At 38.5% G+C, this 20,128-nt stretch overlaps 2 protein-coding genes across 6 annotated transcripts in view; one reads left to right on the top strand and one right to left on the bottom strand.

Moving 5' to 3' along the window:
* The window catches only part of LOC142138328 (uncharacterized), a 58,853-nt gene extending 48,323 nt beyond the window's left edge, over positions 1-10,530 (bottom strand). For 2 of the 4 annotated variants that reach the window (XM_075194924.1, XM_075194921.1), the window contains exons 1-3: positions 10,076-10,211; positions 929-1,030; positions 441-507 (exon numbers count right to left, since the gene is read on the bottom strand). In XM_075194924.1, the coding sequence (XP_075051025.1) occupies positions 441-507; positions 929-1,030; positions 10,076-10,108 (202 nt within the window). In that variant the 5' untranslated portion in view covers positions 10,109-10,211. The other 2 variants (XM_075194923.1, XM_075194922.1) reach the window with 2 other exon arrangements.
* Positions 10,531-10,637: 107 nt separating this feature from the next.
* On the top strand, positions 10,638-19,845 carry LOC142138329 (small ribosomal subunit protein mS23-like). 2 transcript variants are annotated; one of them, XM_075194926.1, is made up of 6 exons: positions 10,638-10,713; positions 10,808-10,945; positions 11,595-11,771; positions 12,496-12,570; positions 14,990-15,113; positions 19,646-19,845. In XM_075194926.1, exons 2-6 carry the CDS (start codon positions 10,902-10,904, stop codon positions 19,742-19,744), a joined length of 519 nt encoding a protein of 172 aa, XP_075051027.1. In that variant the 5' UTR covers positions 10,638-10,713; positions 10,808-10,901; the 3' UTR covers positions 19,745-19,845. The 2 variants fall into 2 exon arrangements, with proteins under 2 accessions (XP_075051027.1, XP_075051026.1); XM_075194925.1 differs by having other exon boundaries at positions 10,647-10,945.
* The last annotated feature ends 283 nt before the right edge of the window (positions 19,846-20,128 follow it).

Consider the following 20,128-nt stretch of genomic DNA (forward strand, 5'->3'; position numbering starts at 1 on the left):
TCAGCCATGGAAACACATTCCATTAAGCTCCCGCCGCACAATTTTTGTGCTTACATTAATGCCAGTGGATGTTGTTTGGAACACTTCAGCTATTGAATCAGCAGTGTGTTGGCAACTTTTATGCCACATGTCCCTTAGCAGTCATTGACCCCGCTCCAAGCCACTGAAGAGCAAATGGAGACTGCATGGCTAGATGCTTGATTTTATACACCTCCGGCAATGGGTCTGAAACACCTCAATTCAATAATTAACAGGTGTGGCCAAATACTTTTGTCCATATAGTGTACTTCTGGACCACATCTGTAACTTCTAATATGCTATCATTTTCAGTAGGGGACATATTATACCATATATGCCACAATAATAAAATCTCACTGCCAGCCAACTACATATCCCTTAGATTTTGTTTCATGTTCTGAACTGAATTGAAATTCTCTTACCATTAGACGTTTTGAACGTCAGATCTTCAATGTTCACGATTATATCATCCTCAAAGGGATGATCATACTGCGTTTAAAGAAATGGGCTTACATTAAAATATTAGTAACACTTTTTTTTAAGTCATTGTTCTGAGGTAATATTTACTATAAGCAAAGGCCTGTACTTAAAATTATACCAGTAAAAATAAATTAACAGTTGGTTTAATAACTTGCTCGAGTCATGCTTCTTACATGTGAGATGTCTACATCTCCCCTTTAGAATGAACAAGCAAAAGAGTCATGACCTAAAGCTAGGGAATTTTAATACTGTTTGACAGCCATCAGAGGTGGTCAACTGTTAAATGATTTAGGGTTATTCTTAACCAAAATGTGTTTATATTTTATGCCACAAATGCTTCTATGAACAGTTTAATTTTACCTGTGACAGTGCGGATGTGCGCTATATTAGTCATGTAACATATAGCAAAATAAGCGTGGTGCGTGCCTACCTTTTTATAGATTTCTATCATTCTTAACTGAAAGATCTTCTCACTTCTGTCCAAACCTGCTGCTAAATCCATGCTTAGACTGAATTTAACATTTGAAGAAGTCTAATGCAAAAAATAAAAACAAAACAGCATTCATTAAAAGAATCATTTAAAGGAATTTAGTGCAACGTGGTTTAAAGTCACCAATTAGTAAAGAAGCATGGATCATTCTTCAGAAAGATCTACTTTACAACTTGTCGAGCTTGTGATTTCACTACTTTTTTGATTTCAAGTGCTGTTTTTGTTTAAAGTGTGGAGTTGGTTCCATTAAGGATTGCTGTGCTGTGCTGAGAGAGTGATATAGTTTGGGGAATTATTCTGTGTGTTTATTGAACGGGATTCGTTTTTCTGTGTGTTTATTAAGTGGTTTTTTTTTTTCCTTCTCTCTGTTAGAGCTAGTGGGTGTGGTTTAATTGCATAGTTGATACAGCTGGTTAGTGCAAGCTCTATTTAACAGGAGGTAGCAAGCGATTTCATTGAGCTTGTGATTTCACTGCTTTTTTGATTTCAAGTGCTGTTTTTGTTTAAAGTGTGGAGTTGGTTCCATTAAGGAGTTGAATCCAGGATGGGGTTTAAACTGGTAAGTGGCTAGGAAAGGCTAGTACTAAAGTTCACTGTAGGCTATAAGAAGTTAGGTTAGCCATAATAGGATGAGTAGTAGCAGGCTTGATGATCTCACTCAATGCATATCTTGTCATATGTATGCACACTTGGAGCAAGTGTTCCAAGGTTTATACCTCTGTGAGAAATGTGAGCAATTGGTCTCTTTGGAAGCCCAGGTAACTGATCTAAAGCAGACCATTGCAACATTGAGAGACATTGCCAACCTGGAGCAGAGTTTACAGCTCACCGTTGATGCGTTAGCTGAGCAGGGTGGAGCAGAGACAGAGGAGGATGCACAGGTAGGCAGCTGGGTAACAGTTACTAGGGGTAGCAGAGGGAGGAAGAGGCAGGCCAGTTCTGAGCTAGGCAATCCCAGCAGATTTGCCAGATTGGATGAAGATACTGTGGAAGGCAGTTCAGAATTGGTAGAGTTGGATGACACTGCTTCCTCTAGCAACCAGGGGAATGGTCTCTCCAGCACAGAGGGGACCAAAGTTACTCAGGGACCCAGGCAGATTGTGGTGGTAGGGGATTCAATTATTAGGAAGGTAGATAGGGCAATCTGTTACCGGGACCGTGCATGGCGAACAGTGTGTTGTCTCCCGGGTGCTCGGGCTCGGCATATTGCGGATCGGGTGGACAGATTGTTGGGAGGGGCTGGGAATGACCCAGCGGTTTTGGTGCATGTTGGCACCAATGACCGAGTTAGAGGAAGAAGGGGTGTCCTAAAGAATGATTTCAGGGACATAGGTCGCAAACTTAAGGCAAGGACATCCAAGATAGTATTTTCGGAAATACTACCTGTGCCACGCGCTAGTCCAGGGAGGCAGCGGGAGATTAGGGAGGTTAATGCGTGGCTAAAAGATTGGTGTAGGAAGGAGGGTTTTGGATTCTTAGAGCACTGGGCTGATTTCTCGGTCAGTTGCCATCTTTATTGTCGTGATGGATTGCACCTGAATGAGGAGGGGGCTGCAGTGCTAGGGGAGAGGATGGTTAGAAGGTTGGAGGAGATTTTAAACTAGGCTCCGGGGGGGAGGGGCAAGCAAGTATTTATGGGATAGACATTGAGAGTAGTAAGGAGGAATTTAACAAGAGTAAAGGGGGTGGAGAGGGGGGAAAGGGAAGCATAGCCGATAAGGAGCGGCCCTTTTTAAAGCAAAAAGAAATACCTAAGGGAGCCAATAGACTTAAGTGTATGCTTGCAAATGCAAGAAGCCTGACAGGTAAAATGGGGGAGTTAGAACTAGTAGCAATGAATGAGCAGTATGATATTATAGGTATTACTGAGACCTGGTGGGATGATACACATGACTGGGCAGTCAACTTGGAAGGCTATTCTCTCTTCAGGAGGGATAGGGTAAATAAAAGGGGAGGAGGAGTATGTCTTTATATTAAGCCAGAATTAAAACCAAGTATTCAGGAAGTTATATATGAGAATATTGGTGATAATATAGAGGCATTGTGGGTGGAAATATCCAGCGGAGGAAAAAGTTCAGAGAAGTTTCTGATAGGGATATGCTATAAACCGCCAGATATTAGTACGATTGAGGAAGCCCAACTTCTACAGCAAATTGAAAAGGCTACACAACTAGGTCAAATTTTAATTATGGGGGATTTTAATTATCCAGACATTGATTGTAGTACTGAGACCTGCGGTACAGCTAGGGGAAATAGGTTTCTGAGCACGCTAAAAGACCATTACATGTCCCAGTTAGTTGAGGAACCAACTAGGAACCGGACTATACTGGACCTAGTAATAACAAACAATGTAGACGTAATATCAAATATTCAAGTAAAGGAGCACTTGGGAAACAGTGATCATAATATGGTCTCATTTGAAATTAGTTTCCAGAAACAACAGTATAAGGGATCAACTAGGACTTTAAACAGGCAAATTTTAATATGCTAAAGGAGTCTATAAAGAGCATAGACTGGGACAAAGCCTTTGAAGGAAAAAATACGGAAGAAATGTGGGCTGTCTTTAAAATGTTGTTGGAAACATACACGTATAAGTTCATTCCTATGGGAAATAAATGTAAAAGAATTAAGTCTAAACCAATGTGGCTAAATAAAAAGGTAAGAGAAGAAATGCAAAGGAAGAAGCATGCATTTAAATTGTTTAAGTCTGAAGGGTCAGAGGAGTCCTTCCATAGGTACAAGGAATGTAATAAAACATGCAAAAAGGAAATTAGATTGGCTAAATTAGAAAATGAAAGGCACGTTGCAAAAGAAAGTAAGACAAACCCCAAAAAGTTTTTTAAGTATATAAATGGCAAAAGGATTAAAAAAGATAATATAGGACCACTAAGAAGTGAGATGGGTGAATTGATAAATGATACTAAGGAAAAAGCAGAGATATTAAACACGTTCTTTTCTTCAGTATTTACCAGAGAGGAACAAATGGCAGGAGTAATACATAAAAATGGAAATGAAATCATGCCATTAATTAATACTTGGTTGTCAGAGGAAGAAGTCCAAAGGCGACTGAAGAATATTAAGATAAATAAAGCTCCAGGTCCAGATGGCATACACCCAAGGGTCCTTATGGAATTAAACTCGGAAATAGCTAGACCGCTATTCTTAATTTTCAGAGATTCAATCTCATCAGGCTCAGTACCAAGGGATTGGCGAATAGCAGATGTGGTGCCGTTGTTTAAAAAGGGGACGAGATCACAACCAGAGAATTATAGACCTGTAAGCCTGACATCAATAGTGGGGAAACTACTGGAAGGTATTTTAAGGGACAGTATTCAGGATTACTTGGTACGCAATAAAATTATTAGTGGGAATCAACATGGATTTGTGAGGGATAGGTCATGTCAAACTAATCTAATTAGTTTCTACGAGGAAGTTAGTGGGAACTTAGACCAGGGCAGGACAGTAGATGTGGTCTACTTAGATTTTGCAAAGGCCTTTGATACAGTGCCACACAAGAGGTTGGTTTACAAAATAAGGGAACTGGGTCTAGAAATCAAAATTTGTACTTGGATCGAAAACTGGTTAGAGAATAGGGAACAGAGAGTTGTGATAAATGGAACATTTTCTAATTGGTCAAAGGTCTTAAGTGGAGTTCCTCAAGGTTCCGTGCTGGGACCACTCCTTTTTAATATATTTATTAATGACCTTGGTGATGGTTTAGAGAGTAAAGTTTCTATTTTTGCAGATGACACTAAACTCTGTAAGGTAATAAAATCAGAGCAAGATGTAGCTTCTCTACAGAGGGACTTAAATAAACTGGAGGATTGGGCAGCTAAATGGAATATGAGGTTTAACACAGATAAATTTAAGGTTATGCATTCAGGGATCAAAAACAAGAACGCAATCTATAAATTAAATGGAATTAATTTGGGAGAATCTATAATGGAAAAGCATTTGGGAGTGCTCGTAGACAGTAGACTTAGCAATAGTGCTCAATGTCAAGCAGCAGCTGCAAGGGCAAACAAAGTATTGACATGCATAAAAAGGGGCATAGATGCAAGGAAAGATAGTGTAATTTTGCCACTGTATAAATCATTGGTAAGACCTCATCTTGAATATGCAGTACAGTTCTGGGCACCACTCTATAAAAAAGATAATTTGGAACTAGAAAGGGTTCAGAGAAGGGCGACAAAATTGATAAAGGGTATGGAGTCATTAAGTTATGAGGAAAGGTTAGCCAGTTTAGGAATGTTTACTTTAGAAAAGAGGCGTCTAAGGGGAGATATGATTACTATGTACAAATACATTAGGGGTCAATACAGAGAGCTTTCATGGGAACTTTTTACCCCAAGGACCATACACAGGACACGTGGTCATCCCCTAAGGTTAGAGGAGAGGAAATTTCACAACCAGCAAAGGAAGGGGTTCTTTACAGTAAGGGCAGTCAAGATATGGAATTCATTGCCAGGGAAGGTTGTGATGGCAGATTCAATAGATATGTTTAAGAAAGGGTTAGACAAATTTTTAGCGGAAAGGTGTATCCAGGGATACGACCGTTAATTTAAAATAAAGGATAGTAGTGGATATAGGGTAAAAATTGGATTGCAATATTGAGTCTGGGGGGATTTTCAAAATTGAAACAGATGGGCGGTTGCCTACTCCGGATTAATTTCAAATATAAGTGCAGGATCGCAGGAGATCCAAAATAAGTTGAACTTGATGAACTGGTGTCTTTTTTCAACCTCATCAACTATGTTACTATGTTACAACTGATCATCATTATGACAAAACATTTGCACTATCATTGCACTTGCCCTGTCATGTTGACTCCACAGCGAGCTGAGCATAATGCACCATCAGTTCTAATTTTTAAGTGATTAGAAGAGGATTCAGCGTAAATTAAAATAATTTACATTAAGTTTTCCGCTGAATCTGTGCAAATAAACCTTTTACATGTCTTGGATCGAATCTCTCATACAATTAAAAGTGTGGGGTAAATGTAGTTTTTTGGATTCATTTTCATTTTTCTAACGGTCATTACTGGGAGTACTTAAGGAGGAAAATGTAAATAAAAAGACACAAAAGCCTTAAAAATTTAATTTAAAAAAGCCTCACATCGTAGATGCAATTGCAGCTACAACGCTAATTATAAAGGGGCTATCTCCCTCCTATACCACTCTGTCCTAGTCCTGCAAAACCCCCAGCCAGCCCTTTACTGACTGGGGGATTTGCAGGACTAGGACAGAGTGGTATAAGAGGGAGATAGCCCCTTTATAATTGCTAATGGATTCACCTATATCAGCTTCCCAGTCAGGCTGGGGAAGCTGACATTGGCGATCCCATAAGCAGGAAACAGTGGGACACAATCCACACTCGAGTTTCCAAGTGTTCTATTACGTGGCAATTAAAGAAACTTCTTACAAGGTCCACACACGGTGGTAGCTGGTCCCTACATGCCTACAAACTATGTTTCCCACCACCTCGGATGCATGCTGGAGGCAATGTGGATTGTGGACACTGAGGTGACTTCATGCACATATGCTGGGCATGGCCTAAGCTGTCCTCCTTTTGGGCCGCGGTTAGAGCTCTCATTGAGGCAGTCACCAGGCTCACTCTAAACTTGACTCCTTGCTCACCCCCTCTTATGTGCCTCCATGCCTTGCCTTCACAAAGCCACAGACAAATTGATTCTTCTAATTTCATGTGCAGCAAAGTTTAAAATAGCCAGTTACTGTAAAAAAAAAAAACCAAAAAAAAACAGCCCCTCCCCTCACACCAGGAGTTTAATAACAGTTTATGGTTTGTATCCCAGGTGGAATATATTACCAGTCTCCAGAACAACAAGGTGGCCTCCTTTCACAAGATTTTTGGGACACTTGGTACTCGCACTATTCATCACTCCTGCCTGGCGTACTGAAATGCCACTCCTTCCCCTACCACAGTCACTCTCCCACCCCCCCCCCCCCCCCCACTGGAATGTTCCCTACACCCCCTCTATATATTTGCACCATGGTAACAGCATCTTGATATGGGTACTGGCTGCGAGCCCTCCCCTGCCTCTTCTCCACACCAGGTCAATGGGCCAGTTTGGTATGCTTCTTCCTGTTGTAATCCATTACACTGTCCATGTTACTTGTGTTATATACACCCTACCTGTTTGCTTGCTTCAATATATATATATATATATATATATATATATATATATATATTTTATCATTTATTTGTTAGGCGCCACAAGGTTTCCGCAGCGCCGCACATAGTACAAACAGTAGACTATACAGGGTATAACAGTACAGAACAATAAACAAAAGTACCAATACTTCAGAAACACCAGGCAGGGAGATGCAATAGACACGGAGCAGAAGAACGGGTAAGGAGACAGGAGGGAAGAGGGCCCTGCTCAAGCGAGCTTACATCCTAAGGGAGGGTTAAACAGACCAGGCACAAGAGGAGCCATAATATATATATATATATATATATATATATATATATATATATATATATATATATATATATATATATATATATATATATATATATATTCCTTTAAAAAAAACTTTTACAGATAGAAAGCTTAAAAGACAAAAAAAAATCAAAAACTAATTGTTCTGTTTTTCAGAAAAAAAATCACTTGATCTTCATGTTAATCCACAATCGTGATAAAAAACAAACCTGTTAAATAGTGAAACCTTACATGCTGACAGTCTTTATTTGGCAATCGAGTAGTTTAGAGTAATAAATGATACCAACTGTCTGGCAGGCGGGTTTGTGTTATCAGTGGTGTTTGGATAATTTAAAACTTTAAACAGGAGTCCACAATATACATCTAATGGTCAAAGGGCTGAGTGACAAAATGACAAGAGTCATTCTGTTAGGATAGTACACACACTTAGACAAGTAGCTGCTCAATATATACTTGTAGTTTAGCTCGAGAACAATTATACCCTAATAGCTTGGACTACGTTATCTGACAATTCTGACAAGAAACAAAGCAGACATGGGGATGTACTACAAGAATTATTAAAGAAATGGATGATTGCTTGCAGTTCACTTTCATAACACTTGATGGCAGTATCGGTTTATCATCATTTCGGATTTTACAAACTAAAACAACATAAATCTTTTAAGTATGATAACAATAAACTAAAATCTCCTAAGCGACTTATAGGGGGGCAGGATTCAATTGGGCCACCTTGTTCTAGGATTAACACAGCCCACATAGTATTACCGTTACTACAGTAATTTAAACATGGCTTTTTGCTTGCAATTCACAGGGCTGCAAGCAAAAATCAATGGAAAAATTACTGTGCTTACGCTAATAGCATGCAGGCTGCATTATTCTCCCGAATAACACGACCAACGACCTATATATCCCATATATTTTGCTATATAGGTGATGAGCATGTTATATCTGGACCAAGCATATTATAATAAAGCAAGGTATTTAACCTGTAAATAAAACATTCCTTAGGGTGTAATATTTCACTGTAGTGAGATATTTATTGTATATATATATATATATATATATATATAAAGTTTTATGTTCGTGGGATGATGGCGTTTTAAGCATAGATATTTACACCTGGGACTGTTTTCTATGCGTTTCCTATGGGAAGTTATTATTATCATTTATTTGTTAGGCGCCACAAGATTTCCGCAGCGCCGTACACAGTACAAACAGTAGACTATACAGGGTGAAACAGTACAGAACAATAAACAAAAATACCAATACTTCAGAAACTCCAGGCAGGCTGCTGCAATAAGCATGGAGCAGAAGAACAGGTGAGGAGACAGGAGGGAAGAGGGCCCTGCTCATTCGAGCTTACATCCTAGGGGAGGGTTGACAGACCAGGCACAAGAGGAGCCGGTTGAGGCAATGGGAGAGAGGGGAGAATGAGCGGAGGAAATAGGGGTTAAGTGGATGGGTGGTAGGCTTTGAGAAAGAGGTGAGTTTTGAGTGCACGTTTGAAGGCGCACAGAGTGGGAGAGAGGCGGATGGAGCGAGGGAGGTCATTCCAGTGAAGGGGGGCTGCACGGGAATATTTTTCGAGCACGAGTATTTCACCGATGTAGGTCACAATTGAATACCCCCCATATATGTTAAGCTATATCTTTTTAATTTACATGGTATGATTGCATTTTAAGCATAGATATGTACATCTGGGACTGTTTTCTGTTCATTTCCTGTGGGAAAATAGCTAAAAAAAAAATATTTACATTTTAAACATAGATACGTACACCTGGGAGTGTTTTCCCTATGGAGCATATTCAATTGTGAGCGAGATCGGAGAAATAGCGCTCGAAAAATATTGCGCATAAATACCGTTAATACAGTAATTTACTCGCTGGATTTCAGCTTGCAGCTCCCTGAGCTGCAAGCTGAAATCCAGCGAGTAATTACCGTATTAACGGTAATATTTTTCAAGCACGAGTATTTCACCGATGTCGGTCACAATTGAATACCCCCCATATATGTTAAAATGTAAGTTACTAATTGTGCATTTTAAAAACAAAAAAAATGAAACTAGACATTATACACTACTTCATTTTAAGTACAGCTACTGTAATGTGCGAGTTGCTTTTGTCTGTTGAAAGTATTGGGTGAAAGATGGCATTAATGTTTTCTAATGGCCGAATAATATACTGCAGGCAATCATCCCTATCATCATTTTCTGTCATCATCCGTTTGGTACATCCCTCCCATACACATCTACGGTTAGAAAACATTTAAAGGCTTGTTCATATGTATGTGCTGGGAAAATGGGTAAACCACACAATTAGTGTGCGTTTTCGATGTGCATTTTATAAAAACTTTTCAGACGTTTTTGCCTTTGAACTTTTATCAATACAGTCTATCGTATCCATTTACGGCATTCGTTGATAAATTTTGCCGTGTTCTAAAGTTTTAACTGTGGCGTTAAGAGTTTAGAACGGACTAGTTTCTACAATAAACAGTTAATACTATTTGAACATTTTTTTTTTACCGGCTTGCGGAGTAAACGTGTCTGAATGAGACTTGATAGCCTAATAAACAGCAGTAGACCACCAAATGCTTAAGTATTCACGTGGAACACGGCCCCGCTTTACCTGGCGCCTAGGACTGCTTTTTGTCTTGCTCATTTTGCACCCTTGTCCACGGTATCAATCTTGCGACTAAACCACGATTCAAACAGGGCACTTCCTGCCTCTCCTTCTGCTATTGGCTAGAACTAAAGCTCGATGATGCTGTCACCAAACGGAATCTAATCCCCAACTAATTGTTGTCCTCAGTTGCGGCCATATTCCCGGAGATCAAATCATCAGAAAGATTTGATGGCATTGAAGAGAAACTAAATACACTTTCTAAATATTTATCTACCGGGATGTCTTACTTTATTCGACAAGCTATGTGGTGTCATAAACGTAAAATAAAACTTCATATAAAGAAAAATGTTTCAAACATAATCACCACGCGTTAAATTGTAATACTGTGCAATGGAACTACTTCAAGCGGTAATGTAAGATCATCGCTCAATTCCTGGCCCACTAATTCACATGACGCGTCGTTGAAGGGCGTCGCAAACATCCCTATTCTCCTTGATCCAGTTACTCGGTGATTGTTTAATCTACCTTCACTGGAACAGTTCGTCCATCTTGGTGTCTGGAAGTTGCGCTGTATAACAAGTGCCCTATTCCAAAATGCAATGCCAGTGTCTCATTTATTTAAAAATAATATTGCATACGATGTAAACGTCTCTAAACATAGAATTACTATTGTTTAAATTACACTATATTTGGGTATATACGTTGGTTCTGGCTTTATTGTCATGTTCTTTACAGGATTAAGGATGGCTGCCGTCAGTTGTATTTCTAGTGCTGGTCATCGATCACCGATTTATGTATTTGACAGACCAGGATAATTCCTAGCAGCAGCATGGCTGGTAGCAGGCTGGAGAAGCTGGGTACCGTGTTTACCAGGTACATACTTGTAAACAATCTGTTGCTGGAGTGATATGACAGTCATTAGTTGCTAAATAACCAGAACTGTCTTGTATCTGCTCTAAGCAGTTCTCTGTAAATTGGAATACTCTGTGCAACATAACAGTGTTGATGAATAGATCAGTATTGATGTACTGGGCATATCTTATTAGGTAGGTGTAGTCACAAGTGAAATAATTATACCCCCTGTGGATCTGTTGCAATGTGTCAGTCAGTAATGAATACACCTGTCCTCGGCAGGGAGATGTTTTAAACATGTACTTTTAGGGGTCCCTGGATCTGGGAAACACTGGTATAAAAAGTAATAGATTTTTGTTTTGATCATGTGCACTGGTTAGGTGCTGTGGGTGTATGGTCCTGTGTCTGTATAAAGTGTAATAAAATATTATAGTATGATCAAGTACAGGGTGCATGCCATATTGGGTAGATGTAGTGTCTTTTGTCTGTATTAAGAAAAATAAATAGTTAATATGCAGAGAAATAAAATGGACTTGTGATTAATTAACTTAAACATTGTGACATACCTATATGTGCTCATATGTACCTGCTTTTATCTCTGACATCACTTGCCTATTTTAATATTTGTAAATGCTGGTCATTCTGCTAAGTTATGCATTTCCTTTAACAGAACTCGAGATCTGATGCGCGCAGGGGTAATAAGCCAAAAAGAGAAGCCTGTCTGGTATGATGTGTACGCTGCCTTTCCTCCAAAAAGAGAGCCAGCCATTGAAAAGCCCGTAAGACGTCAGAAGAAGCTTCCTGACAATGTGCCTGCAATTTTGTACAGTGAGGATATCATCCGAGCGTGAGTTTATTAGCTTTTTGCTTTGTTCGTGCTTACATTAGTGCAGCCATGTCAAACTCAAAACCCCAATTGAGCCAAATAATCAAAGTCTTGCGTGGGCTGCCAGAAAAAAAAAAGTCTTGAATTTGTTTTCTTTTGTTTTTCTGGGCCTTGGACGGGCAGCAAAAACTATGACTTCGTGCCACTCCTGCATTAGTGCCATCTAGTTTTGATGTTTGTCATATCTTGCTGCTCTTTCTAAAACTTAACTTGCTTAAATTAATATATACCAGTGTTTCCAGAATCCAGTCCTCGGACCCCCCTAACAATGCAGGTTTTCCAGGTCTCACTTGATGTACTTAGTACCACCTGTGGATCTGTTATAATATATCAGTCAATAATGAATACACCTGTGCTCCAACAAGGAGATGTGGAAAACCTGCACTGTTAGAGGGGCCTGAGGACTGTGTTTGGGAGACACTGACATATAATAAATCTATTTATGTCTTATCTAAGAAATTGAAAGACAGACAATTTTATAACATTGAATTAAGGCTGTATTCTCAGTATAAAAGAAAATAAAGAACAATACTTGGTATGAAAGGTGCACAAAATCTTCACCTAAGAGGATATTTAAACACAACTTTGGGATGATTGCAATATTTTCTTGTAGATTTTTGTGTGCATTATTTATGATGTTGCATTTGTTTTGATGCTTTCTGTTTTTCTTTTTTTTTTTTCTCAGTAAATTTTATGAAACTTACGGTAGTGCAGGAATATTTCATTTGTACCGAAAAAATTACAGATCTGTTTGCCAAAGGTAAGAACCATTTTTTTCAAAGCAAAAAAAATTAAATATTAGCCGTTTCGAAATAATAATACAAAATTTAGTGTGTTGAAGTTTTGTTATCTAATATAAATGAGACTGATGAAAACAATTTCACCATTGAAGGAGAATCACCTCCATGCCAAGCCTTCTTGTCTACATGGTATCTCCGAAACAGTAAAAGGTTATTATACCAAGCTGTTAGAGAAGAAAGTTATACAGACGCGCTATGCAAAGTTTCTGCTGTCAATTAAACAGTTTATGCTTAATTTTTATACCCACACTACTCTGTCACTCAATAAAAATTAACAAAGGTAAAAAAAAGCTTATCATCAAAAAGTGACAGTCAAAGTGTATTACAAGGTCAGAATTTTCAGTTATTTGTTTGTGCTTTTGTGTGTGTGTGTGTGTGTGTGTGTGTGTGTGGATATATATATAATATATATCTGAGAAAGCTAATTCTTGCAATATCACTGATTATAATATGCCGTTCCATTGAAGTAATTCTCAGCCTGCAACTTGTGGCTTGGCAGTAGTTCCTGAAATGCTTTTTGCCAGTCTACCTATGTATTGTCATGGGGTGGGAAGCTGACAACTATGGGATTCCTATTGTTCCTCCATAATGCCGAGCAAATGAACAATCTGTAGGGAGTTGTAGAGTGCGTGCAGCACAGTTTCTAAGGTCGCTTCCTCTATTTCTCTGTCTTTCGGTTGATCCAGTTTCGTCCCACAGGTTAATTGGACTCTGACAAAATGGACCCTAGTTTGTGTGGTAGAGATCTTGGACTGTAATTTCTAGTGAGTGTGCATAATATGATGGTACTATATAAATAAAGGGAAATAATAATAGTGTAATTTTCAATACCTTCAATAAAATACTGCAATAAAGAGGTAAACAAATATCACTTTGTTTGAAAGGCGCCATAAATTCTGCAGTGTACAAATCACACAAATACAAATTAAACCTAATAACAAATGATAGTATAAATTACAAGTTTGAATCAGGTACAAAATCCATAGGTACAAATGTAAACATAAAAACAGAAACATATCACTTAAATAGATAAACATAACAAGTACATTTGAGGTAGACAAAGGAGGAACAGACATGAAGAATAGGGTAGAGAGGACCCTGCTCGTGAGACCTTACAGTCTAGATGCATTTCTGAATTTGTATATTCAAATTGAATGCACGGTTTCAAATTAACCCAGAAATATACTTTATATACTGTATGTGTATCTATGATTAATATATATCTAAATATCATTTGTGGCACAGACACCCTTCTGTAGATGCCCACATGAACAACTTCTTACTTTGTACTTTGCTCATAAAATAAAGTTACACACATATGCTAAATTAACAGAGACCGGTTCCCTAGACACCAGCAAATTTATTCGGCATAGGACACACTGAACAATGAAAAAAGACAGCCCTAGCTTGATGGACAAGTGACACTTCCACCTGCAGGTGTTCTGCTCGATTACTTTCATCGCAGACACACCCTGTCAGCTTGCTTCTAAACCACTTCAAAATATGTAACTTAAATCGCTCTATACTTTTATATTGTCACACATGTGTCCTCCATATGTGTATCTTTGAATTGGGCTCACTGCTGTAACTAATACCATTCTTAGAGGCCTATGATATATGTGTGTGTGTGTGCACACAAATAAGACCAGAAATATTTCATCAAAAATTCCCAATTGTTCATTATACAATTAGCCTGTAAATATATTCTAATAGGTTTTCCTTATGCTAAACCCCAGAGCGCATAATATTTTAAATATAATAAAGTAAATAAATGTAAGGTATAAGAAAAAATAAATAAAACCTAGGGTAAAAAATATTATTTAATGACTCAAAAAAAATAATATGGGTATTCAGCTTGTGCGGATGTCTTTCTAGCCTTTTTGAAGTGTGCAGTGTACACCAAGTTAGCAACGGCTGTCCACAGGGCCCAAAAATTCTGGACACAGAGATACATACTTGGGGAAGTTGTTTTGTGCTTCCTTTCCATATTTTTCACCTTATCATCCTTGTCCCAGTCCAATCTCTCGGGGACTGTAGGAGCTATTGAGATATTCCTTACAGTTGGGACAGTAAACATAAATTTTATTTTTAGTTGTCAAATCATCTAGCCATAATAATAATTATTTAGTTACGTATTCCACTTTATTTACTGACAATAATTGTCTGCTATATAAAGTCTCAACCAGTCAGTAGAGATAAAAAGTTTTATGAACCACTGCCCTATGTACACCGTGTTCATCCCAAGTATACGGTTTTATGTTTCCTGCATATGACTATTACCAACTGTAACTTTAACCCTGTAAACAAATACACATTTTTGTGCAGGTGATACATAATCTGCAGTTACCATATTTTAATATGTCCCTTTGTTCATTTCAGCTTTGTGGATACATTTATTGAACTTAAAAAAGCAGGAGACATAAGCGAAGATAAGTTATTTGAAGAGACTTCAAAAGCTTTACTTGCGAAAGGCATCAGTTTAAAGAGATCAGCAACCATGCAGGTAAGTGGGGGCTTTTTTATATATCGAGAACACCTATGATGAACACCAGGTCTGTAATGTCTTTATAGCTCAGCTACACATATCTTATACCATCAGGTCTGCAATTCGAGCACTTAAATAGGCAGTCTTGGCTTCACTGCCAACATACCAAGTTGAAACCATAGGCCCCAGCAGCATGGTTGGCACAGTGGTCGGCATTGCTGTTTCCCAACATGTTAACCATTTCAGTGCAAGAGGTTTGTAATATTTTCGTCATTAGCAGCACTTGTTTTAAAGATTTTGATATACCTGATTTGGGCATCATTCTTACACATAAGGGGGCTCATGCAGAGGTAGATGTAGGTCTTTTTTTTTTTGGCGCAAAAGACACAATTCCACAAAATAAGTTTATCTTATTACTCCGTACGGTGAGTACAGTAAGGGTATGTTCATGTCATTGCAACCTAGGTAGACTGAGACACAGTTGCACCGGTCAGGAGGCGTAGTTCTTGCATGATGACGGTTGGCAGCACTAGCTAGCCACTTCTGATTGATTATGTTGTGGATTGACGCTCTAACACAGTGATGAGCAACAGGCGGCCCCGAGGCCGCATGTGGCTCTCTGAGCCTTCACTTGCGGCCCCCTGAGCCTTCTTTTGCGGGCCCATCTTCTTTCTGCTTTATTGTCAGATTTGTTAGTTATAGCTTGTAAGACTTATTTAAAATATCTACTGACATGTTAAAACAAATAGGTGTCTCTTTATTTGATTAAATGTATTGTTTTTACTTATAACTGAGATTAAGGGTAACACACGTCCCTTTTTAACGTAGAGGGACACCGCATGCGGCCCCTGAAGTATACCAGGTACCTATCACTGCTCTAGCTGATAGTATTTAAGGCATTATTGTGACTGCTATACTATATACATTAAGTTATGGCCGTCTATTCGCATTACTTCATTCATATTTCCATTTGTACTTTAGCAGAAAGGAAGATTCCCATTTCATTTTTAGGGGAAAAACAAAGAAATTGAATTTGTATTTATATTTTGTATTTGTGTTTGTATTATATTTTATCTAGTAAATGTGACTTTTGGATTTGTGGGATTGTGAATAGCATTTACAAAAATTCTTCACTTAAAAAAACTTCGACCTTGTCAATTTTGCTCAGTCGTTCCAGTGTGTTGTGAAAAAGAGCTGTGTTTAGTCTTGCTTTTTTACATTTTGTATTTATTGTTTTATATATTGAGATACGAGCCCAAACAAACTCTAGGTAAGGCTCATTGTAATTTTGTGTAATGATATAGGGGACCTGTGAGAGTCATTTGGCTTGAAAGTAATACCACTTTCATACTGCCGCTCCGGCAATATCCCGGGTTGTTAACCCGGGGCACAGGGCAGTATAGATAAGAAGATTCCCAGGTCGGGCGGGTTCATACTGCACCTGCCCGACCCGGGTTTTAGAAAAAAAAAAGTGTAAAAATATGTTGTAATTAATAAAAAAATACATAACAAATGTTTACTTAAGTTATTTTCAGCCAGCGGTGTCTCCGGTGTGTTGCCGGCTGTCAGGGGGACCTCTGGGTATTAAAATTACGTAATTTCTAGTCCATTAGAAATTACGTAATTTTAGTACCCAGAGGTCCCCCTGAGAACCGGCAACGCACCGGAGACACCGCTGGGTGAAAATAACTTAAGTAAACATTTGTTATGTATTTTTTATTAATTCAAATCTTTTTTTTTTTTACTTCCCCATTTTTTTTTTTTTACAGTATGAATGGTGAGACCCGGGAATTACACGGGTTGCACCATTCATACTGCAGGCTAGCGGGGTCCAACCCGGGAATTACCCCTCGCAAAATCCCGGGTCTAAGTCCCGGGATTTTGTGGTTGGACTATTCATACTGCACCAAGACCCGGGTTTTTCAGCGTGCCTCTGCAAAAACCCGGGTTTTTGGTGCAGTATGAATGGGGTATTAGTGACTATGAAGTTGACCCACATAATTTCCTTTGCGGCCTCCTAGACACCCTAGTCTGACAAGACTTCTCCACCTAATGCCTGAGCTATGGCAAATTATTCTTAATATTGGATAGAAATAGCAGTTTACCTGTGAGCCCTATGTACAGTGCATCCGGAAAGTATTCACAGCACTTCACTTTTTCCACATTTTGTTATGTTACAGCCTTATTCCAAAATGGGATAAATTCATTTTTTCCCTCAAAATTCTACACACAATACCCCATAATGACAAGGTGAAAAAAGTTGTGGTTTTTTTTTGAGATTTTTGCAAATTTATTAAAAATAAAAAACTAAGAAACCAGATGTACATAAGTATTCACAGCCTTTGCCTTGAAGCTCAAAATTGAGCTCAGGTGCATCCTGTTTCCACTGATCATCCTTGAGATGTTCCTACAGATTAATTGGAGTCCAACTGTGGTAAATTCCAGGCAAACCTGGAAACCAGGCACCGCTCGTCACCAGGCCAATACCATCCCTACAGTGAAGCATGGTGGTGGCAGCATCATGCTGTGGGGATGTTTTTCAGCGGCAGGAACTGGGAGATTAGTCAGGATAGAGGGAAAGATGAATGCAGCAATGTACAGAGACATCCTGGATGAAAACCTGCTCCAGAGCGCTCTTGACCTGAAAATGGCTGTGCACCGACGCTTCCTGTCCAACTTGATGGAGCTTGATAGATGCTGCAAAGAGGGATGGGCGAAACTGCCCAAAGATGGGTGTGCCAAGCTTATGGCATCATATTCAAAAAAAGTTGAGGCTGTAATTGCTGCCAAAGGTGCATCAACAAAATATTTAGCAAAGGCTGTGAATACTTATGTACATGTAAAAAAATTTTTATTTTTTTTATTTTTAGTAAATTGGCAAAAATCTCCTAAAAAAAAAAAAACGTTTTTCACATTGTCATTATAGGGTATTGTGTGTAGAATTTTAAGGGAAAAAAAAGAATTTATTCCATTTTGGAATAAGGCTGTAACATGACAAAATGTGAAAAAAGTGAAGCGCTGTGAATACTTTCTGGATACACTGTATGTACGGTCATCCACATATTCTGCAGTTAGTAAATGTGCCAGCACAGATGCCATCTGCTGCTTGTGCCTTTACCGAATTTTGGTAAATTGTTCTTTTCTTTTCGTTTTTGTTCTTAAAATTTTTGTCCAAAAACTCTTTCAGTAAAGTGGTATAGATGTCACAAGTGAAAACACATTTGGTTAAAGGAGCAGTAAACACTGTAGTAATACTTATTTTTGTAAAGCATGTCATGTGGCTGTTATTATAATGCTGTAGGACTTTATCACAAAAATCTTTAACAGCATTATGGTACTCCCCATTGAGCCATTCGGGGCTGCTGACTGTGGTACTTGCATGGCTGACTAGTGGAATATGGGCTTCTTGTTACAATGGGCAACGGATGAAATATCAAAAGACACAGAAGTTTAATAAGCAATAAGAGACAGTTTGTTTGCTTAACCTGTAATTAGAGTTATCAAGCAGATACAAGTGTCTAAAACCAGTGCTGAAAATCCCAGATAAAAACCAATATCACAGCAATGCACACCAAATATTGAAGACATGTCACAATATTTGAAGGGTACCAGGGCACTTGTATCCAGTCCACTGGAAAGATTTCAAATACATTCTGTTTTGACCGGTCTTTTATACCCATAAGAGAAGACTATAGATGGCAGTATGAAACTCTTTAAGCATGCAAGATGTGATCATTTCACATAATGATAGATATGGCAGTAATCTTATATAGTAGAAGTTCTAAAAACAGATTCACAGATCCCCAAATACTAAAAGTTTGCATCCCAAATAACACAATGCATCGCCAAATATGAATTCCTCAATCAAATACTAGGGGCTAGATTTACTAAGCTGCGGGTTTGAAAAAGTGGGGATGTTGGCTATAGCAACCAATCAGATTATAGCTTTCATTTATTTAGAACCTTCTACAAAATGACAGCTAGCATCTGATTGGTTGCTATAGGCAACATCCCCACTTTTTCAAACCCGCAGCTTAGTAAATCTAGCCCCAAGTGTTATTGTGTCCTGCCTTGGAATGTGAGGTCTTAACATATTGTTTTTGTAAACTTTTATTTGGAACATTCAAACATACAATGTTATATTATTGCCTGCACCTATAAGTTAAAAATGTTATAGGTACGTATATAAAAAGAGAGATAAGCTTTATGCGTAGACATTGTGAATCACAAACCAGCTTTTGTCACACCGAGCCTTGTATCATGTGTAAGGATGACTACCTGTAGTTCAGTCTAGTTTCTGCACATCACAATGCAATGTGTAGAACACAGGCATTTCTAGTCCACAGAGGCACCATAGTTTGAACAAAGTGGTGAGCAGCAGAGAAGTCCTTTCATTATACTGTGTATTCTCCCCCCCCCCCCCCCCTTCCCCCATGTACTACATGGATCATTATAAGCTCTGGGTGGGCAACCCTTTTAAGTCGTGTCTTTCTTATCAGCAAACAGAATTGTAATACAATTGTAAAAAAACTGCTCTTTTTCTATTCAAGGTACAAAATTGGCAGATGTCAGAAAGTCAGTCTGAGTCAAAAGTGAAATCTACGATTGAAGAAACTAAACCTTCTGATGGGCAACCTACCACCTTGTAGCAGTACAACATGGATGTTTTGATTACGACCACTGCAGAGCCTAAGGGCATTGCTTTAATGTGCTGATAAACATTGGAAAATAAAATGCCTCTGTGACTGTTTACTGGCTCATTTACATTTCTAAATTTACCTGGCAATAAACAACTGTGCATATTTTATATATAAAAAAATAATTTCACCAACGTCTGCAAAATGATTTGGTTTGGTTTTGTGTTTGACATTGATAAGTGTGGCTTCTTCCAGTATTTATGAAAGCAGAAGCAAGCCAGTGCCTCACAGCAGCTATCATGTCTTTTTAGCTTTCTTCTCAGCTCAACTGTCATACATACATACATACATACATACATACATACATACATACATACATGCTACATAATACCTTTT

Source organism: Mixophyes fleayi, chromosome 2, assembly GCF_038048845.1.
Source record: "Mixophyes fleayi isolate aMixFle1 chromosome 2, aMixFle1.hap1, whole genome shotgun sequence".
NCBI classification, from domain to species: Eukaryota; Metazoa; Chordata; class Amphibia; order Anura; family Limnodynastidae; genus Mixophyes; species Mixophyes fleayi.

Coding starts and splice junctions, on each gene's coding strand:
- LOC142138329 (XM_075194926.1), top strand. CDS start 10,902: ATGGCTGGTAGCAGGCTGGAGAAGCTGGGTACCGTGTTTACCAG. Junction 11,772..12,495: donor AGTGAGGATATCATCCGAGC/GTGAGTTTATTA, acceptor TTTTTTTCTCAG/TAAATTTTATGAAACTTACG. Junction 12,571..14,989: donor TACAGATCTGTTTGCCAAAG/GTAAGAACCATT, acceptor TGTTCATTTCAG/CTTTGTGGATACATTTATTG.